Source organism: Aulostomus chinensis, chromosome 10 (assembly GCF_037954235.1).
Source record: "Aulostomus chinensis isolate RoL2024-O1b breed Wild chromosome 10, RoL_Achi_v1.0, whole genome shotgun sequence".
NCBI lineage: Eukaryota > Metazoa > Chordata > Actinopteri > Syngnathiformes > Aulostomidae > Aulostomus > Aulostomus chinensis.
In genome coordinates this window covers 15,367,583-15,390,621 of record NC_141329.1, presented here as the reverse complement: position 1 = coordinate 15,390,621, position 23,039 = coordinate 15,367,583, and the positions used below count along the sequence as shown (strand labels likewise).

The 23,039-nt window shown below is 40.6% G+C and overlaps 1 protein-coding gene across 4 annotated transcripts in view; it reads left to right on the top strand.

The window, feature by feature from the left end:
• Positions 1 to 22,864, top strand: part of usp32 (ubiquitin specific peptidase 32) — a 71,148-nt gene extending 48,284 nt beyond the window's left edge. For 3 of the 4 annotated variants that reach the window (XM_086216143.1, XM_086216142.1, XM_086216141.1), the window contains exons 20-34: positions 6 to 144; positions 226 to 331; positions 635 to 808; positions 3,625 to 3,799; positions 3,898 to 4,049; positions 5,641 to 5,752; positions 5,857 to 6,053; positions 6,165 to 6,349; positions 13,073 to 13,159; positions 13,244 to 13,364; positions 16,470 to 16,661; positions 16,757 to 16,982; positions 17,155 to 17,609; positions 19,091 to 19,183; positions 19,690 to 22,864. In XM_086216143.1, the coding sequence (XP_086072269.1) occupies positions 6 to 144; positions 226 to 331; positions 635 to 808; positions 3,625 to 3,799; positions 3,898 to 4,049; positions 5,641 to 5,752; positions 5,857 to 6,053; positions 6,165 to 6,349; positions 13,073 to 13,159; positions 13,244 to 13,364; positions 16,470 to 16,661; positions 16,757 to 16,982; positions 17,155 to 17,609; positions 19,091 to 19,183; positions 19,690 to 19,863 (2,588 nt within the window). In that variant the 3' untranslated portion in view covers positions 19,864 to 22,864. The remainder of the gene's footprint in view (positions 1 to 5; positions 145 to 225; positions 332 to 634; positions 809 to 3,624; positions 3,800 to 3,897; positions 4,050 to 5,640; positions 5,753 to 5,856; positions 6,054 to 6,164; positions 6,350 to 13,072; positions 13,160 to 13,243; positions 13,365 to 16,469; positions 16,662 to 16,756; positions 16,983 to 17,154; positions 17,610 to 19,090; positions 19,184 to 19,689) is intronic. The other variant, XM_086216145.1, reaches the window with a different exon arrangement.
• Positions 22,865 to 23,039: the final 175 nt, after the last annotated feature.

Genomic DNA, 23,039 nt, shown 5'->3' with positions numbered 1-23,039 from the left:
ACCAGTTCCAACAGAGAAAGGAGCCACTGGCCTAAGTAACCTTGGCAACACCTGCTTCATGAATTCCAGTATTCAATGTGTGAGCAACACCAAGCCTCTGACTGACTATTTTATCTCAGGGAGACACCTGTATGAACTCAATAGGTAACATTTCAGTCACCATCATCCTGCACATGAAAGGATACTTTGCTTGTCATTTAAACATTGCTTTTACATGATTTACAGAACCAACCCCATCGGTATGCGAGGTCACATGGCCAAATGTTATGGTGACTTGGTTATGGAGCTGTGGAGTGGAACACAGAAAAATGTGGCACCACTCAAACTCAGGGTGAGCATAACCTTTTTCCAAGTTTCTGAGACTTGTAGGTGCTGGCTTAGATGATACCCTGATTGGGTCAAACACTGATTTTCAGTAGATAATTACAATGTAATTTGTTGTATTGTACAATATATGTTTTGGAAATTATTTTTTTCCACGTAACCTGTACTGTTGTTTTTTTCCCACACTGTAACTCAATCACCATTTTACCATATCATAAACACTTTTATTCAACACTTGGTCTATGCTGTATCCCTGTACAAAAAAAACAACAAAAACATTTGTTATATTTTATTGCATTGCTTTCTCCAGTGGACAATAGCAAAATATGCTCCACGCTTCAATGGCTTCCAGCAACAGGACTCCCAGGAGCTGCTAGCCTTCCTCCTGGATGGCCTCCATGAAGACCTTAATCGAGTCCATGAGAAGCCCTATGTAGAACTGAAGGACAGTGATGGTCGGCCAGACTGGGAGGTAGCATCTGAGGTCAGTGTTCATACTATTCTCTTTATTACTATTATCTGAAAAAACTTAAAAAAGTATGCCATAGGTGTGTCTCATGGCTGCAGCATCCCCTTAAGGCTGCATTACACAACCAGTCCAAGAATGTTCTCATCTGTGAAAAAAAAAAACAAACCTCTAAATATATCTTAAAATTATGGCCTTCTCAGGATGGATGGGAATTTTAGGGGGAGCAACAGCAGAGATTTTGATCCAGACTAACCACAAGATCCAGACTCACCTGCTGTACTGAGTTTCTTACATCCAACAATGGTGGCAGAAACAGAGTAGTTTTGCAAGTTTCTGTGAATAATTTTTGAACAAGAGTTCCTTAGCTGAACTAAATATTCTGGCAAAACCACATCTCATGTAAGATGATTTGGAAATGCATAGCAGGACATGGCAATGCAGGTCCTTAGGTACAGTCAACAGTCTGACATGTCCAGTGAGCAAAATCACGATGATAAATCAGCGGTTGAAAAGGACAGACAAACAACTGTTCCAGGTAGAATGGCCTTTATTGAATCCCAATCCTGACAAATAAATGAGCGCTGTGTAGTTGATGAGCTATTCTTTGTATGGTTTGATGAAAAATTTGTTTACTGACTCCTCCACCTGCACTTCACATTCAAAAGAGAATGCAGATAATAAATGAGAGATGTAGCAATTTTAGTTAACCACTGTTTTGAATGCATAATAAAACTCCTTGATTTTGGGTGGATTTTTCAGAATAAGGCTCTCATGCAGCCAGCTCAAACTAACTATTGTTATATATGATTCCTGCTTCTTTTTTTTAAAAGGCAAAATTGCTACATAAGAAGACGTTTTGTTGCAACTGAATGACAGATATTTCTGCTGGTCACATTATTTTACTGTTTCCCCAAGTTAAAAAAATGTTAGAAGTAAAAGTTCTGTTAATTTGTTGTGATTTCCCTAAGAATTGAGTTCAAATGAACAAGCTACTTCCACAAAGCTTGTGTGCAGTTGATCACTCCAAATACCTTGTGTTTTCATTTGTAAATTTATGTGTTGTGTATATTTACAAAACACTAAATTTAAACATTTAATTTACATAAATTGTTTTTATTCTTTTTCTGCTCTAGCTCAGTTATAATTTAAACAACTTTCATTCCTATAAATTGTCAATCCATAAGCCCCCTCCCAACAACAATCAATAAAATGTTTCTCCAACTTTTTTAAAACCAAGTACCATTTATCCCCCCCAAAATACTTGCTTAATAGCCCCAGAACAACAGTCCAGACAGCAAACTTATGTATTATGAACTTGCATCATACATATTTTAAATTTCAAATTGGGCTTCTTAACAGAGAAGGCTCTAGCAGTAGTGGAGCTTGCCTTCCACGTCAGGAACATTGGTGGGAATGTGGATGAAAGCAGGACACTGCTGTTAGGGCTGCAGGATGCTGATGGTGATTAGCCAGGCCCCTGTAGCCGGTGCAAACGGACCCACTGTCAGGGCTAGTATAGCCGCTAATCCCCTGGTAGCTCCCTGGTAAAAAATGACATTGATTTTGCCAATTGGAGGTTACCAAAATTAATGTAGAGTTGGTGTGCACTCTTGCTAAGACAATGTCTGACTCCATCGTTTCCTCTGGGCCCCTACCTAATTTGATCAGTGATAATATGTATAGCTACAATTCATCGTGTAACTGCTGGTTGTTGAGGTGGTGTCCAGCAAACTAAGTGGGCTTCATTGATAACTGGCAGACTTTCTGGGGAGAACCTGGTCTGATCAGGAGAGACGGCATCTATTCCACTTTGGATGGATCGGCTCTCATCTCTTGAAATATTTCTTCATTTTAGTTCAGTTCAGTTCAATACTTTGTCATTGTCTAAATCACACAGTTATAATAACAATGAGATACCGTTGGAGCATCCAATACTGACATTAAACATAAGGTACAAAGTCCAAAAGTACATAATGGCATTAATGTCCAGAGAAGCCGAGCAGAGGTATTATTTAGTGCAATAAATGCATGTAACAATAAAGATCAGCACAGAAAGAACACAAAACCACAATTCAATGAAGGACAAAATCACTTTAGCGAGCAAACATTTTCATGGCGTACCACAAGGAAGTGCCTGCGGACCACTCACTGGGTTAAAGGAATCATATTTATAGCCTTCACATTTTATTCAGTAATAATAATAACTATGCAATATAAACTTTTTCTACAAATGTTTAAAGAAAGTTTTATTGTAATAAAACAATGTTTAAAAACAATATGCTTGCTGAAAATAGCCAGTATAAATGCCAGCTGCAGCCAAGTATGAGCATTATGCAGTGACTCATGATGCGGTGAATGAGGTTATTGAAAACCCACTTGTATTCTGCCTGTAGTTTATCAGCACCACCTGCACCATTTTTTCACTGTGGCTCTGGTTTTCCTGTTACAGGAAAGAATTGAAGTTTAAATGTCACACCCTACATGCCTGTAGCTCATTCAACAATGGGAATGTTGCACAAGATTTTCTTTATTAAATGTTGTATCATGGAACCGTGAGCTATATTGGTCCAACCACAAGTTGGTAGCGGAGGAAGTGACAGAGTAGATCAAGACCTTTGTATTGGGATGGTGGGATTTTAATATATTAACAAATGGATTACGGTGCACCAGATGCTAATGCTTGTGTTTTGTGTTACACCTGATTCTGGAACACTGGCATGCTATTTAAAAACACACACTAGACCAGCCTTATTCCAGTGAACAGAGAGGTGTCATCTTATCATAAGTACATTAGGATCTCTGTATGAAATGGTCTTATGTGTTCTCTAAAGGCATGGGACAACCACCTGCGTAGGAACCGCTCCATTGTGGTTGATTTGTTTCATGGTCAGCTCAAGTCCCAGGTGAAGTGCAAAACCTGTGGCCACATCAGTGCTCGTTTTGACCCCTTCAACTTCCTGTCTCTGCCCCTGCCCATGGACAGCTCCATGCACCTGGAAATCACTGGTGAGGAACTGCACAACTTCAACAAAGAATCCTAAAATCTTTTCTTTATTTTCTATTGTAATATGACCTATTTCAGGTGTATTGTGGTGTTTTTACAGTTATTAAACTGGATGGTTCCACACCTGTGCGTTATGGCCTGAGATTAAATATGGATGAGAAGTACACAGGGCTGAAGAAACAACTGAGTGAACTGTGCAGCCTGAAACCTGAGCAGATCCTCCTGGGTGAGGTTCATTCCTCCAACATCAAGGTATTGGTACTCTCCCGTTCTAATTAATATTATATTATAGAAATTCTTTGGTGGAATTCCTTCAAATTTAGCATAAACATTCTCTTTGACACGGGGATGTTTTAGAGATTTAGAGGGTCAAGGGTCAAGTTCCTTGTGACTGCACAAAAATGCTTAAAATTACCAATTTTCATACAAATGTCAAACAGCACGAAATGAAGTGACGACATTTTATACGACAAAGGGACATAAGAAAAAAAAGTATAAATCTCTGGTGCTCATCAGAAACCTTTGCAATTTCTTGCGAGCACCATATAATTTCACTTTTTCTAACCCTTAAAACTTTTATTTTTTCTACAACTGCTCTCAATCACACAGATTTAACTCCATAATCATAAAATATGCATCCTAACATCCTACCATCCAAACTACCCACAAGCATCCTCTCTCACACAATGTGAAGTTGTTACATACAATAGTGTTTTCACATATCTGGTATTAAGGTGACATCTCAGAGTGCATTGATTTATGCCTTGCACGGAAGCTTTTTAAGATCCAACTTGAGATGCTCCTACAGCAATGCAACCTCTAATTAAGATGATTAAAATTACAACTAAAATATGTTTCTATTGAAGCAATGATGAGTTCTGAACAAACTAAAGTAAAGTTAAAGTTATTAGTTATTACTTTGTCAAATAAGGTTGAAACATTTCCTTATTTCATTTTTCTGTTCTATCTTTTTTAATTGAGTTATTTCTTTATGAGGATCAATATTTCATAAGACAGACAGCATTTGCCGTCTTTTTTCTTAAATGATAATACTTCTGATGTGGCCTTTTTATGGAACGTTTTCATGAGTTCAGAATAGAGGGATTATCATTTTACTACCTATCACCATTCTGATATGGGATACAACTAGGTGCCGACAAAAAAGAATGGCTGTACACTTAGCCATATCATGTATCCAGTGTCATTGGTCCTTTGTGATCCTAAACCATTCAGGTATCTACAGAACTGTTACCCTTGGCTCAGCTCTCCCTTGCTGGCAAAGCATTTCAATTAAGGTATATGTAACTAAATTCATTAGGGGCTCATTAGGTAGCATTTGGGACACTGATTGCCTTAATCTTGAATCTCTGAAACTCTTTTCTTCTAATAGAAAATGTAGTTTGTGCTGCATCTGATGCCATTTCACAGCAGTGATGTCACCAGCCCTTTTTGAGCTCTATTTCCAAAGCCATGCACCCCATATCACATACTACTACAAAGACTAAGGAGCCAAGTAAAATAGAAGGAAGTCTCTGAAATATTTCTAACTATTAATTCAGTCTCTGCTTGAACAATTACAACATGTAATCTGACACAAATATCATTATGATCAATATGACATTTCTCTCATATTTGAGGGTGAAAATATCCTTTTTTTTGTGGGAGCAGTCATCTTTAAAATTGGTATTCATTTTGATTGAGCCCCTTTATCAAAACCACAGTTTTTCAATGCCAAAAGAAGGGTTGTACAGGCTAAAACTTTTAATAACTATGGCCCTAAAAATGATGACAACATAAGATTTCCCCAAAATAATTTCTAATTCTCCAAACATTCTTTGTTCAGACTTTTCCCCAGGATAATCAGAAAGTCCGTTTGTCTGTCAATGGCTTCCTGTGTGCTTTTGAGATCCCAGTGCCAGGTTCACCAACATCACTAATCTCACCAACACTAACAGGTGAGCATAACCCCTTAAATACTCTGGGTTTACTTTCTTGTCATTCTGGATATGTCTGAGAATCCACATGATCTATTTCACAATTTCCTCCTGTCCCACAATAGACATCACCCCAGTAGCAAATGGCTCAGCACATAATGGGCACATGGACAACAAACCTCTCCTCATCCCCAATGGTGGGCCCACCATGATGACCTCCAGCCCAGAGACACCCCTGGCCAATGGAGTTACTAATGGACACCTGATACCATTACAAGATAGCCCCTTCATTGGCTACATCATCGCAATGCACAGGAAGATGGTGAGAGTGATTCTACACTGACAATTGCATAACGTTTGCTATATCAGTGCGAAATGAATTGATATGATCTATTTTAACAGTCTCTTACAATGGTCTTCTATCCCCTTTCAGATGCGCACTGAGCTATACTTCCTGTCATCTCAGAAGAACCGGCCCAGTCTTTTTGGCATGCCCCTCATTGTTCCTTGCACTGTCCATACCAGTAAGAAGGACCTATATGATGCTGTGTGGATCCAAGTGTCTCGGCTGGCGAGCCCTCTGCCCCCACAGGAATCCAGCAACCACGCCCAGGACTGGTGAGCAGACGGTCATATGTTCTTAGCTAAACACTGCCTCAGATTGAAACAAAGTAAAGGAGAGAAATGAAAATGATCCAGACCATGTCTGTTCCTGGGTATGTGCCTTCAACACCAAACCACACAAAGCTGTTTGATACACCCATAATAACTCTCTATGGGGTTTCTCATGATCAGACTTTGTAATAATATGCCTCAGTGGCATGTATTCCTACTCATGCAAAGAATGATGAGTCTGATGAGGCGGACCTTCAATGTGGCCCCAAAGACATTTGTTTACAAACTACTGAAAGCATGGGGAAGCACCCAGCCAACCTCTGAATGGGTCTTTAGGACTGCCATATCAGCTGATGCCTTCTTTTTAAATGAAGTGACTTTTTTATGATCACATGAACGGCAACATATTATCCTATCATCTAAGTATTTGTAAGGCCTTTCAGGAACCAACAAAAACTGAAATATTATTAAAAGATGAATTAATTGTTTTCATGGATTAAAATGGATTTTGAATTACATGTTAAATTTTAAATCCATTCTAAATTTGGCTGAGTTTTGACAGACCTATTAGTCCATGATAATGTAGCCAGACCTTAACAAACAAAATGTGGGACCAAAGTAAATTTGATCAACTCTGACAGGTAAATGTTTTGATATGTATAATACCTATCCAATTTAACATGTCTACTTTGCCCTTTTGGTGGAAGCATCTCTATGCTTCTGCCCTCTGGTTGATTCAGTAGCACTCAATAGACTGTGTTAATAAAAAACATTATTATAATCTTTACTGTATGCAGCTTTCACAAACTCCTACCCCAGTTGCATATCATAAGTGAAAAGGGAAGCTTCACAGTTCTCATGATCTTATATGATAGACTATTTGCACTCTTCTGCCATGAAGGATCATGAAGTGTTAAATGTTAATGTATCTGACTTAACTTTACAGTAGATGGGAAAAGGTTGCTGACGTGAGATTCATGCACAACAATGAACAGATGTGAAAAATGGCACATTACACTGTGGGAGAGGCAACAGTCAATTGAAAAATTTTGTAGGGAGAGTGAACTGTGTGACTAAAAGTGCTGCAAAGTCTAGTAAACTCTATTACCTTGTTCATTTGGGAATCATCCTTAGGTGTCAGTAGAAATTCCTCCAGTTCTGAGGAGCTGTGTCAAATACAACACAGAGTTCCACCATGTGGTCAGTAATTTTATTTCACGTTTTGGCTAAAACTCCTAACTCGGGAACAGCAAAAGTCATCAACTCACTGATATGAGGAAACACATGGGGTCAATGAAGAAAATCAATTTAAGCTCCAACATGTTGACCTTTGAAACAGACATGCTTTTGCATCTATTGTCCTCGAATGATTATTTCCCAGCTAACTTGTGTTTGATAGTTGATGCTGTATCGACTTCATTAATATTACTATTTCATACTACCTTTTTTACATTTTGTTTGTTAGGATACATTCTTTGCATCAACATTAACTGACTTTTTCTGATGATAAACTTCAGATATATTGCTGTCCCCGACATTCTTAACATAGATTAACTGATTAATTAATCTTCTCTGGAGTAATTAATGTGATTATTCAAAAAATTACTCATGCGTGTCACTATCCTGAATTGTGAGGCCTCCTATGATTATTTTTGTGTATTTGTATTGCCAAGTAGACTGATACAGGCCACATTCATTTCTGTCAGATATTTAAAAAAAAAAAAAATTCCACAATTTTTCTAAAACAAATTTTTGGCGGCTGTTGATGCATTTAATGCATACGCAATATGAAACATTGTTAGTTGTGGCCTATTGCAAGTAAAGTGAAGGTATCTAAGATTTAATTTTTTTTTTTTTTTGCATCATTAGGTCACTACAGTAATTCGAGAATAGCCTTTCCCCCTTATGTAATTCAAGGGATCTGTGCAAAAACTAGACATCATCAGGTATTCTTGGATCTGTTTATGGCTGTTTTGTGCCTTGGGAAAATCTCCATGTGACAGGGAGATTTTGAACAATCACAGGTCAGGTCAAAGTGAGCACTCCTATTGGCTGTTCCATTAAACAGCTGGGCTTACAAACCCCCCCAGTCAAGCTATTGAAGCAGTAGCAGCTTTCACATCAAGGACCAGTCAAACTTGAAATTTCTCTGAAATGTTTAGCTAGCATATTTGCTCTACTTTTGGTGGAAATAAGCTTCACTTTCCCTCAATTTCTCACTGAATTTGAATGAACACATCTAAATATCTTTTCACTAAACAGGATGAAGACTATTTGAATTACAAGTGCACCTCTCCATAAGAAATTTTGTTAAAAGTTTGTTTTTGTCAAATGGCTATGGTGAGAGTAGACAAAATCCTGTCACTTTGTTTCATAACAGGGAAATTATTTAATGAATGGCCTACGCTGATGTGCACTGTCAGGGTCAGGGCAGACGACTATCAATTCTCTAAAGTAAGATTCATTTCCTACTTTCAAGTCTTCATACAATTTATTGCAGTCCACAAACACCCACACATAAGTGTCTGATTTCACTGAGGCTGACCAATGTCAGTTGTCAAAATCCCAACACTGCAAGTAGCAATAACAATTAAGTTAATAATTATTATTATTAAGATGTCATTATAATGAGGGCTTTGCCCTCAATTGACTCTGGCAGTGTGGCAGTCAGGATGGTCTGCCTGACAGTGGCCATGTAGCTGCTCAATAGTGGCTCAAACTCCTCCAGCATCTAACCTCAGAGGTGGAGGAGGACTGGGATGCCAGATCTAACCTCCAAGCTGAGACAGTAGGTCTTTCCTGTCTGAGAGAGGCCATGCTGTGACATGAGTCTGTGCAGCAGAGGGAACCATGTCCCTGCTGGCTTGAGGGGGGCCACCAGCAATATCTTTTGACCTTCCTGAAGAACCTTCAGGCGTGTTGGCCAAATCAGATGAAGTGTTGGAAAGGCGACAGTGATGAAGTACCAAAGACCTTCTGGCCAAGGATGAGCCCATAAATCCTGGCCCAGAGAGCTGGTCATCTCCTTCAGGAAGAACCAAAGGGGGACAGTGGGTCGATTTCTCTTAGGCAAAAAGATCTGCATTTACTTTGCTAAAGAGGTCCCAGACACCACTCCCCTGCAAGGGTTTCTGATGGGAAAGAAGGTCTGCGGGTTGGTTCTGTTCTATTTCCGGAAGATGCGTCACCCACAGGTGAGACAGGGTGATGATGTAAGGAGTCCCTGTGGTACCTGCCCATTGAGACGCTCCTGGATATGTAAGCCCTGTCCCACCACCAAGCCAGGGCTAGGAGGCAGTGCTGTGACACCCTGAGCTCTTCGATGACTGTGCTGCTTGCCATCAAAATGGAAGCTTCTTATCCATGTCTGCATGGTGCGCAATGATGGGATGACATCTAGGACAGATATTAGCTTGCCCAGGAGGTGAAGGAAAGTAGCGTAGGGCATTAATATGCCCCTTTAGAAGAGGGGGAGGAGGAGGAGAGTATTGTCCACACTGTTAGGGGACAAATGGGTCTTCAAGGCAAGGCAAGGCAAGGCAAGGCAATTTTATTTGTATAGCCCGTTTTCACAAACAGTTTGTCTCAAAGGGCTTCACATGGCATCGTAACAACATCCTCTGCTCTTAGACCCTCACATCGACTGAGGAGAAACTCCATAGAAAACCCTTTTAACAGGGAAAAATCGGAGAAACCTCAGGGTGAGCAACAGAGGAGGGATCCCTCACCCAGGACGGACAGACATGCAGAAGATGTTGTTACAGACAAGAAAACAGTTTACAATACAAAATGTGGGAAACATGGAAATGTTAATAACAGTTGAAGGAAGCTTCTGGAAGGGGAGGCAGGGAGAGCAAGCCAGATTGATGGGGGACTGGATGGCAGACTGGTTCATGGAAGGGGAGCACGGGCCTGTGTCATAGTAGGGGATACAAGGGGGGGACGATGCAGGCGGCGGTTGGAGCTCTGGTGGATCTGTGGAAACACAGAGAGACTGCGAGACACCAAGGCTAAACTACGAAGCGCAACAAGTAAATGGTTGTTGTATTCAAGGTTACACCAATGAAGATTGTTGTCTGAGAGGGATTCAAACAGCTTTTCACAAGATGGACCTTGAGGCCAAACTGGGCCACAGGGCTGAGAAAATGAGCTGTGTCCTGGGCTGCCTGAGATGCATGAGATGGTGCACAATCAACTAGTCATCCATGAACGGCAGAACATTCATGCCCTGAGACTCCAAAGGCACAAGGGCTGCTCTCCCACAGCTGGTGAACACCCTCAGAGAGAGGAAGAGCCCAACGGGAAAACCCTGAACTGCCGGGGTGGGTCATCATGCTCTGCTGAGATCGAAAGCTGCTGCCTGGTCTCCCGAACTGGAATGGTTCACACCAGTGCTTCAAGCGCAGTCAAACTAAAATATTCTCCTAGTTTCACCAGGACACTTTGTAGGGTCCTCCTGCTTGCCTTCAATTGGGGGGCACTCCGCAAGCTAAGCCTGAAAGCAAGTCTGAAGTAGGAAGAACCACATCTGCTGGAGTTCCCTAGACATGAGGGTGAAAATCTGCAATGATGGATCACTAAGGCTGGTTGAAGACCCCTGAACACTGTCTTCCTGCATGGAAGCAGAGTGGCTGAACTTTAGGTTAGCAAGGGAGTTGTCAATATGGCCGGCACAGGCACTAGCATTAAAAGCCCCCATAAGAAGGCCATCCGTAATCCGACATTGAGGACACCTGACAACCAATCACAGTGGTTTTTCAGGGGACACAATCATAAATGTGATGGGGGGCTTAAAAACAGGCATGAGATTCAGGGCAACTCTTGGGGCAGCATGAAGGGCCACTAGAGCTTGGCCGTCAGCTGAGAGATGTGACAGAGCCCCAGTATTTCTCCAGTAAGCATGCAGCTCTCTCAGGTATTCGTCTGATGGATGAACAAAGTATTGAGAGCTCAACAACACCTGAAGAAGGCCATCTCCAGAATGACTCAGCCTACTATGTTGTTTCCAGCTGCAGGCAATCCAAAGCCATGTGCATGATTGCCTGCATGGTGATATCTCTCAACTTAGCAAGTTGCAAGCCACAAGCCATAGAAAGGGAAACAGGCTTTAAGGTATTTGAGCCAATGATGGAATCAGGGGTTGAGAATCCTACTCCACTAGCAACAGTACAAAAAGAAAAGAAACAAAAGCAACTACTGCAAACAATGTCCCAGGCAGTGAAGCATGGGGAGGCACAGTAGCCAGTCAAGCACAGCACCGTGAGTTTGGAGAGGGGGTGCAAATGCTGCCTTCACCAGGAGTGTCACTGGCATAAAACAAGAACTAAGGTCATATTAGCCCATTACTAACTAAGCTATTACACTCTGAATGGTAAGCAGGAAGAAGAGGGAGTGTATGCTGACTGAAGCAGTTGAGGTCAAGTTAAGGAAATTTGAAAAATTAAAGCTGCAAGCTACGTTGAAGGGCCTCTGCATCCTCGCTTGTGCATTGGGGTGCGGCGCAGTTGAAGGGCTTATGTCACTGGCATGTAGATGTTTTCAGACCTGGGCTGACAGCTCTGACTTTACCCCCCACCCTTCCTTCCCTCCTTTGCCCTGTCAGTTTGATGAGGATTTTAGAGTGCTTTTCTTGTGAAATATCCTCATAAATCCAAAGTCAATGGATTTATGAGGATCCAATCTTACATTCTATTTTACATTTTAGTAGGATTTGTCCCAATCCAGTGATACAGGTTGGAAAGTGGTCATAGTTTAGACATCAGAAGCTTCAGTTTGACACAAAGTATATGTCCAGAGATTGCCTCCCCATTGGTTACATTGTAAGGTGCAATGTGGCACAGCAACTTTCGGGTCAAAGAGAATCCAAACTACTTGAGTTATTACAAAGTTTCAAACAACTTTTGTTCAACACAGTGTCATAAGTCATGTATTAAAGTTTGAAGGCGATACCATTAACGCCCTAGGAGGAAATTGTGTTTGTTCAGGGTCCAAAATTAGCGCGAAGTCGTACTTTCATGTGCATATTGTTGACTTCCTGTTGGATTTAGGTCAGGGGTGTCAGTGTATGATTTGTAGGTCTTGATGAGACAAATAATTGAGTTTTGGTTCGATATCACTACAACATTCCTATGGGCCATGACGTCCCTTTTTAGATACCTAGGTAGCGCTGTGGAGTGCATTTTGGCACTTTTGGGGGTCAATTTTTACATTTTATCAAATTTTTCACCAGATGTGATGCATGTGCCAAATTTGTTGAGTTTTTGAGCATGTTTAAAAAGTTAAGTTTGGCGAACACAGCAGACAGAAGTGGGATTGAACTGATATTAACTGTGGATGCACAAAGGGAATATTCAGTGCCTTAAGCACTACCTTCTTGCAGTCAGCAGGGATAAAAAGAACCAATTTTGGAGAGTATTTTACACTTGAAACACAAAAATGAACTGAAAATTATGAAGAACACAATTGAGGAAACAAGTTAAAAGCAATTAAAACAAAGAATAAAACATCAAGAATATTGTAACAACCTTTCTTTGCAAATGAATTAAAACAAGACATTGATGTAGCACATGAGACTACCCTGGCGCTGGTTATTTGCAGCCAGGCAGCCAGTTTGAGTGGGCTTTGAATGTAATCATTACAACAAAACTGTATGTAAAATGTACTAACTGTATTCATTAGACTAAAAGTTGATGAAAACACAGTTACCTTTCTTCTTTTAACCTGCAGTGATGACAGCATGGGCTACCAGTACCCGTTCACTTTACGGCTTGTGGGTAAAGATGGCAACTCGTGTGCCTGGTGCCCTTGGTACAGGTAGGTCACACAGTAGTCAATTTGCACATACATCACATAGTATCATGTAATACATCCTTAAGTGAGACATGGTCTTGTGTTCAGGTTCTGCAGAGGCTGTACAGTAGAATGTACAGAAGATAGGGCCTCTGTGGGAAATGCTTACATTGCTGTTGACTGGGATCCAACTGCCCTGCACCTCCGCTACCAGACCTCTCAGGAGAGGGTGAGACACACACACACACACACACAGAAGGGAGGGAGGGATGGTACAAGCAACACCTTCTCCAGATGTGGCGACTGCCAGTTATTGCAGATATAGAACTAAATTTTATCATCAATCCATCCATTTTCTACCGCTTATCCTGTTAAGGGTCACAGGGGGGCTGGAGCCTATCCTGGCAGCCTTCGGGCATGAGGCGGGGTATGCCCTGGATGGGTTGCCAGTCCATTGCAGGGCCAACACATATAGACAGACAACTATTTACACTCACAGCCACACCTATGGTCACTTAAGAGTATTCAATTAGGCTTGTCCCCATTTGCATGTCTTTGACTGTGGAAGGAATTCGGAGTACCCGGAGAGAACCCACGCAGGCACAGGGAGAACATGCAGACTCCACACAGAAATATCCCATGCCCGAGCCGGGGCTAAAACCTGAAACCTTCTTGCTGTGAGGCAACAGTACTAACCACTGTACCACCATGTCAAGTCAATTTTATTTATATAGCACCAAATCACAACAAAGTTTTCTCATGACACTTTACAGGTAGAGCAGGTCTAGTACCACACATCCCCCGGTAGTCAAAGCCTATAGCAGCGTATCCAAGGGCCAGCCTAAACAGCCCTAACTATAAGCCTGATCAAAAAGGAAGGTCTTAAGTCTGCTCTTAAAGGTAGAGAGGGTGTCTGCATCCCGGACCGAAACTGGGAGACGGTTCCACAGGCTGGGGAGCCTGATAGCTGAAGGCTCTGGCTCCCATTCTACTTTTAGAAACTCTAGGAACCAAAAGTAACCCTGCATCCTGGGAGCGAAGGGTTCTAGCTGGGTAACAAGGGACTATGAGCTCTGTCAGATATGAAGGTGCCTGACTGTTGAGGACTTTGTATGTTAGAAGGAGAATATTGAATTTTATTCTGAATTTGACAGGGAGCCAATGCAGAGAGGCCAGTACAGGAGAGATATGGTCTCTTCTACTAGTTCTCGTCAACATGCGGGCAGCAGTGTTTTGGACCAGCTGGGGAGTCTTTAGGGACTTACTGGTACAGCCTGTTAGGAGGGAATTGCAGTTACCAAGCCTGGAAGTGACAAAAACCAGGACTAGTTTTTCTGCATCTTTTTGAGACAGGATGTGTCTGATTTTAGTGATATTATGTAGATGAGAGTTTAATAAAAGGAATGGTAGCAAACTATCAAAGTGTATGTCTGGTTCTACAGCTGCCTCTAAGGCTTCTGAGGTTATAGGTGCCATGTTGTCAGCTGATGGCAGGAGGAGATGAATTTTCTCTCTAATAAGTAGAATTTTGTCATTAAAGAAGTCCATGAAATCTTTGCTGCCCAGGGAAACAGGAATGCTTGGTTCAATAGAGCTGTGGCTCTCTGTCAGTCTGGCTACAGTACTGAAGAGGAACCTGGGGTTGTTCTTCTGCTCCTTGATTAGTGCCGAGTAGTAGGCTGCTCTAGCTATACGAAGGGCTTTCTTATAACTTTTACGGCTGTCTTGCCAGACTTCGTGACTACGTGGGGGGGACTAAGGTTGACAACAGTGTCCTCTGTTATAATGGGACATGACACTGAATTTATCGCCAATGGAATCGCTTACTTAAATCTAGCTACAGCCTGATCTGTCAAACATCTGGAAACTACAGTTTTCCTGAGTGGAGTGTAGTCGATTCGTGCAAATTCAAAAGTGATTAATTTATGGTCTCATAAAAGCGCGTGCTGTGGAAATACAACTAGATGTTCAGCTTTAATTCCATATGTTAGGACGAGGTCAAGGGTGTGGCTGTGACGGTGAGTCGATTCATGAACAGACTGATGGAAAGTCTAGAAGAGAGATAAATGCTGTACCCAGACTGTCGTTATCAACATCCAAATGAATATTGAAGTCACCTACAATAATGACTTTATCTGATTTGAGAACTAAACTGGATATATACTCTGAGAATTCAGATAAGAATGCAGAGTAAGGACCAGGAGGATGGTACACAATAATAAATAAGAGTGGCTGTGGAGTTTTCCAGGCTGGATGAGACAAACTAAGAATCAGGATTTCAAATGAAATTAAACTTATTTGGGGTTTGGGATTTATTTCTAAACGTCTGTCAATTATGGCAGCAACTCCACCTCCTTGGCCAGAGCCTCGAGGAATATAAATGTTAATGTGACTGGAAGGAGTGGATTCATTTAGACTAACATACTCATCATCATGCAGCCAGGTTTCAGTGGGACAGAGCAGGTCAATACAATTGTCAGATATCAATTCATTTACCAATTCAGTTTTTGGCATCAGAGATTTGATATTAAATAGTCTACATCTAATTTTTATATTATTTTAAGGTAATTTAGTGGTTGTGTTAATTTTGATTGTGTTTTTCTGATTGACTCCTCTACAAGTAGAATTGGAGTGAATAAACTGAAGTAGTTGGGGGACAGACACAGTCTCTATCGCGTTTTGAGTGGGTAACTGCCCGAATGGACACGCAGAAAAGCATGTAAGATGGCAGCTCTGCCCACTGGTCTGAAATCTGGGTTGTCAGGGTTTTGGTTCTATAACAAACTGGGCCATATTTCTGGAAATGAGAGCAGCTCTGTCCAACGTGGGATGAATATGCTGCCCCTAAATTTTATCAGTGCTTGACTTCCTATTATAAGTATCAACAGTTTACATTTGTACCCATGCTGCATAATAATATCCCTGACTAGTTTTGTATTTTACAACCTGAGTACCAAAAGCATTTTTCAGACTGTGATGAAAAATGCACCATACTTCCAGAATGGTGACTACTCTACAAATTACATGCTAACTTTTAATTTAGTGTTAAAACCATATCACTCATTATATGTGATCACAAAATGAAGTTACATGAATTGTTAAAAAGTGCCTTTTACTGACTTTTGTCAACCACCTTTTTGAATATATGACATTATCTCTTGTTACCAAATTGTCTCTGAATTATCTTTTTTTTTCCAACATTTTCTGACAGTTTGTTCAGTTATGTGTATGTTATCTAAATGCTTACAGCAGCTTTTAATAGCATTTTATTCCAAAAAAAGAGTTATACTTAGTATACTTGGCAGTATAATCAGCAGCCTGATGCCACCCTCAGATTGTTGAGGAGCATTGCAGTGTAGAGCAGTCCCGTCGGGCCCAGGCTGAGCCCATCAGTCTTGACAGCTGCCTGAAGGCCTTCACCAGCGAGGAAGAGTTGGGCGAGGATGAGCTGTATTACTGTTCCAAGTGCAAGACCCATCGACTGGCCACGAAGAAGCTGGACCTCTGGAGGCTACCACCCATATTGGTCTGTGGCTGTATTTTGTGAATTCTTTGAATCCTGATACAGAAACTGATGGTAAAGAGCTGCTTATCATCTGCAGTGTGGGTTCTCTTCTTCAGATTGTCCACCTAAAGCGCTTCCAGTTTGTGAACGGCCGCTGGATCAAATCCCAGAAGATTGTCAAATTTCCACGGGAAAATTTTGATCCCAGCACCTTCTTTGCTCCAAGAGACCTGGAGCACTGTTGCCTTCACTCACACAGTGAGAGTGAGGATTTGCTCAAGGTCGGAGAAGACAATCTGTCTTCTATCTCTGCCCCTGCTGGCTTCTACAACCTCCCCAAAGGTATTCCATAATAATTTATGACTGAGGATTAGTTATTGTTAGCCACTTGTACACAACTGTAAAGGGACCACTGCATTTTCTTTCATTTGTCCACTGAATGTTTCACTACTCCACAGAGCATGTATATTTATTTACAAAATGAAGACACTTAAACCCTGTGATTTCCCAACAGCCTCACCTGCAGTAAGCAGGAAGTTAGCTCCTTCCATGAGCCGGAACAGTAGTCCCTCTGAGAGCCCCAAAACTGGAAGTGGAGGCCGCAGACAGGGCCGGCTCCGCCTGCCCCAGCTGGGAAGTAGACATCGCCTCTGCAACAGCAAGGAGAACCTGGAGGGATCTCCTAATACTGAGGCTGAGGCACAGGACAGCACACCACAGGGTGACACAGTGAGCAGTGCAGCAGGAAGGGCAGCGGTCAGCCTTCCTGCTTCAGGAGAGGCCATCACGTCAGAATCATCATATAATGAGGGGTCTAGCTGCCACTGTGATGTGGTCTTTGTGAACAGTGATGGCAATGGGCTGAACTCCGACTGCAGCACAGAAAGCAGCATGGACCCTGACAGCTCACTGTTACCACACAGAGACAACATGTGTCTGGAGGCCATCTACAGCCTCTATGCCATATCAGTAAGCGGATGACTCTCTTCACCAGTACTTCCGAATCATTCTCTATGCTAATGAACAAGCCTAATTAGACTGAATATTATCTGGAATCCTGAACAAAGATCTTGACTTTTACTGCCTTACATATACTTTACTGCCTTACATATACTTTATACTTATACTATACATATACATTTACTTATTGTGGAATATTCAACATGCATTTCACAGCCTGAGTCAGTGAGTGAGTTAACCTTGGCACACACTACAAGAGTTATAAAATCCTGACCAAATATTCAATCCAATTGCGCCATGCACCAAGGGAGAATCTTCTTCTTCTCTAATTTCAAGCATGCACACACAACAAGATTTGAAACCATGAAATATGGCACAAAACAGGATCTTATTAAGATGAGAATGGCGCACCAACTCTTGTAATCTCTCTTTGGCTTGTGATCTTATGAGAAAGCAGTTGTAAAGAAAGCTCTGACTGACAACGGTGCAACGAGTTGCTTTAGTAATGCTTTGTAGCAAAAACACACAAAATACAGTAGGAGGAGGAAAAATAAATCTGGATGTAAAATGTTCAGGGACATGCAGCCTCCATGGGTTTGTCAGCAAGAAGGAGGTAAGTTTTAACTGCCAGCTGTAATACCTGTCATTGGGAATACCGTGAACTAGCTGATGTTAGCCTTATGGGCTACAATGTTTAGATTTGCTTGACAACATTGTCACCTGCTCCATAATACCTTTGTGGTTCTGCTCAAAAAGCACTGATAAATTTACATATATTTAAAGTTCGAAAACACCGAAAGACTATCAGGGCAGATAGTGGTTTAAAAAATCCTTGAGTTCAGAATACCCCTTTTTTATAGGAAGGGTCAAATCTGACTTCATATCAGCCCAATTATCTTTTCATGTAAATTCGGCCTTAGCAGCAGGGATTTTGCTGAGATAGCTGAGATATCTCAGTTGTCCTTTGATGAGAATAGGTTTCACTCTGCCATTCTATATCTATAGTCTCAGTGTATATTTTGTGTGGAATTACATGGCAGCACAAGGAATTTATATCCCCATTTCTACCAAATACTCAAGAAGACAGTGTTTCCTGAGGTCCTAGTCCACCTAAAGGGGGTGCCAAACATCACTGGAGGTGTGTGAGGCATTGTCTGTGCTGGAGTTAACATTTAAAAAATAGATAAATAAAATAAAATATATATATATTAAAAAAAACGTTCAAAACATTGTCACATTCAAGGGATGAAAAACGCTATGTTAATTTAATTATTTAAACTTATACGCACTGTAAAAATAAAAGAGGAATTACAAAAATTAGATTTGCACATGCTGAATGAAATAAAGATAGCACTGCTACTGTATATAGTAGGGTATTTTATCTATCATATAAGATATTATATTATGTTTTGATACTGGTTTTGAAGAGCCTGAATCACAATTTACAGGGACATTTATCAAATTTATCTGATCTTTTTTTATCTCCTCAGTGCCATTCAGGAATCATGGGAGGAGGCCATTATGTGACATATGCCAAAAACCCCAACGAGAAATGGTACTGTTACAATGACAGTAGCTGCAAGGTAAGGCTTCAGGAGAACTTATCTTCAGTCTTCTGGCTTCATGACATCTGATGTTACTGTGGTCATGACTAGTTAAATTTATTGATCCCAGTGAGGAAATTCTCGTTAATACAGCTCCCTAAAGAGACGAACTCTGTTTTCCAATTTGGTACTTCCTCTGTTCTACCCTGGACACCTATAACTAACTCTAACTCATGTAAACACTCTTTGTACATAGATTTACCCCCCATTAGATGTCGGAGTGAGATGTCTGTTACAAGTTAGATACTCTTGTATCTCTGTTAGATGATGTCAGACACAGAATAACAATCTAATCCTATTGCTGGCAAAAAACAACTTTGACGTTGACAAACTGCCATATTGCAACATTCTGTCTCTGATTTCTCATAATTTAAGGTAATCTGTAGGATTAAGTATATTTAGGGGCTCAGTGGATGGATAGATGGAACAGCCAAAGTGCAGAAAAATGTTGTGTTCCCATACTCATATTTGTTGTGTTTTTGCAGGAAGTTCACTCTGAGGAGATCGACAATGATTCGGCTTACATCCTCTTCTATGAGCAGCAGGGAGTGAACTATTCCCAGTTCCTGCCAAAAATCGATGGCAAGAAAATGGCTGACACCAGTAGCATGGATGAAGACTTTGAGTCTGACTACAAGAAATACTGTGTCCTTCAGTGATTGCACCTGGTCTTCCATCAGTAGCTGCGCCGCTGCTCTCCTGCTCCTCTGAGCAGTGATTAATCTGAAACTGCTAATGACTAGAGTCCGACTGTACTCTCTTGTCTGTAGGGATGCTTCATAGCACTTTCAACACTTGATGGGAAACTGGTAAAGGTCTGAAAAGAAAACAATACAGCCCAGATGAAAGCACTAAACAGGTGAACTTTTCTGTGACCAACCAAATAACCTTACCTTCCCCTCAGCACTTGCCATGACATACATGTATCGTATACTTGCATACTCAGTCTCTGAATGTATGCCAGTGTAGCCATGAAGTGATATTGCTTTGCAATTGTACATTTATCAGTTTTGAGCCTGATGTTAACATTATCTGAGCCTGAGATGAAAAACAAGAAATTCAGAAAACTGAACTAATTTCAGTCAATATGAGGCCAATAATTGGATACAGATAGAATTTCAGTGACTAGTTTGCACACTGGGCAGAAGTTGTTAAAAAAAAAAAAGTGTGTTAGTATCGTATTTAATGCAGACAGAGGTCAACATGTTAAAATTTAATATCTAGTCTGGGATATTATGGGAGGATTTTTATCAGAAAGGTTCTCCACAGTTTTTATCAGCAGAAAAACATTCTCCACAGCTTTTATTAACAATAGTCTCACCAGGAAGAAAACATGGAATATACACTACCTCATCCCTGATTGACTTCAACAGCCTGTTGGCTGTATTATCCACAATAAGTGCTTCCTTCCAGTTAAGGAAATATGGAACATACATTTTTGGAAAGACCTTCCCCATCCTATGAGACTCATACAGGTCCTGGGTGTTGATGTAAAATTAGGCATTTTGCTGTCATTCCAAAGCTGCCAAATATCAGTGGAAATTTGTGCAATGTTCACCTGTGTGTAGCTGTCACTTCCCTAAGAGTTCAAAAGCTTTGTGTATGAATCTGGGTTTGTTTTTTTAGGACAGGTGCCATGATTTCAAGGGAGAGATGCTTTAAGGTTAATATACAGTATATGTTTACTCCCGTTTTTGATACTGCAAAAGCATTGTTTTATAAGATTTGATTTATTCTCATTTTTTTTGTTTTTGTTTATGTGAGGCAGGCTTCCAGCTCCTCAGTCATATGGATAGATAGTGAATCAACTTCAAGAGTAGATCTTTAACTTTACATCCATACCCATCTTTTCTTCTTTATTGTTGCACTTTTTACCTGCTTCAGTTTTCTTTCCTGATTAAATGATCTTCATAGCTTCCTCAACAAGAGATAAGGAACTGTGCCAACACTGAGTCACAGCAGTGTATGCGTTGACTTTAAAGCTACATAATGCAGTGTTTTTAGGATAAATAATCAGTTTCAGCATCATTTTGATGGTCACTGATTTGTGATCAAAGACAATGGTTGCATTTCAGTCCCCTCAAAACTCCCCAGTCTGTACTGGCACAGTGTAATTTGAGCTGCTTGCATGAAACTCCCTCTAGCTTGTAGTGCTGCTTTCAGGTACTAGATATTAGCTTGGAATTCCCATGACAAGTTAGGACAGGACATTTATGGAGTAAGCTGAAAAAGGCAAGTGGTGGCTCATACAGCTAGTTACTCAGTGTAGCACTAGCCTTTAGCAAATGTATTTTCATTCCTGGTCCAGATAGACACTCAGGAGTGAGATTATTCATGAGCATGATGATGCATGTTAAAGCCTTGTCATCTCATATCCTCTTTGTCCCAGTCTCATCAAAATCAGTTGATTCCCTGTTTTCCCAGCTTCAGTGTCCTGTATTGTACAACCTGGTATCAAGAGACTCATGCTGCTCAACAAAATTGCAATGCTGCTTTAAGAATGCCATTCTACCACTTTCTGTGGAAGCTGTAGTAAAACTTGATTTTAATGTCCCTAATGCTGGGTAACTGACCACACTAGAGCCCCACTCTCTCAGGGCCTGTCGGTTCACTGTATTGTTTGGTTAATCATACGTCCGTAAAATTATCAACTGAAATGACAAGAGTCCTGATTAACTTATCACTTACCTTTTAGGTCCATTAAGGGCCATTTCAGAGAAGTGCTCTCTGCACATACAACCCACCTGTCTTGTTCAGACCCTGGCATGTTGTGGCACCTTCTTTTGGTCAAAACACAAAAGCAATATTGTTCTTCCCATATAACTATGAAAACATTAGGATTGTTTGGAGGGAATACAGTAGATGTGTTCAAAGTTGTCCCAACTTCAAGGTTTTATTTGAACATCTATGGAGAATAAAGCAGATCCATTCAAGTAATAATTATTGGACATTTAATTTGGATTTGAGTTTCTGTCCTCTCAAGATATTTCATTGGGGAACATTTGTATATAAACTCAAGTCCAGTAAACATTTTACCTGTAATTAATACTACCTTCCAGGTAACTTCAGTGGAAATAACACCATTGTGGCCTGGCATGTTTCCAAAGCATCTATCTGTTACTCATTGAACAGACCTATCGATATCAGATCTTTAAAGTCAACTGTTTATGTATGCTCAGTTCGATCATGTGTGTAAAAGCTTCATTGCATCTCTATCCATCGTTAAGATTATCATGTTTTCTGGGTGTTGAGTCTGAATTCACATTTCATGGAGAAAAATCTTGACTCTAGTTATTCTTTTTCTTCCTTTTTATCTGAAGTTTTGCCTACTCTATGTGGCCATTGAACAAACCTGTGTTTGCTTTGTGAGCTTGAGCAGCACAGCTTTGTATCTTGTGATTAGCAGCATGGGTGGAGCTCAGTCTAATCACTGTGAACAGACAGACTTTGTCTTCTTGGTCACAGTAGATGAATCTCTGTGTTCACTGTTTTTAGATGCTGTATTTATAATGAAGATGTATTTTGGGAAATGTCTGTCACTGAATGAAACCCAATTTTCCTCCTAGAAGAATATGTTGCTTAGCAAATGGTACTGTATAGGTGAATGCTGTGTGTGTGTGTGTGTGTGTGTGTGTGTGTGTGTGTGTGTGTGTGTATATAATATATATATATATATATATATATATATATATATATATATATTTATTTATATATCCACTTTCTTGGAGACAGTGTCTGGTTTGTCTCTGCTTGAGACATCAAATAGCTCAAAGGGAAAACTTTACTGAGAAGTTTTGTCTCTTGACAACCCAGTTTGTTGGCTGAATTTAATTTT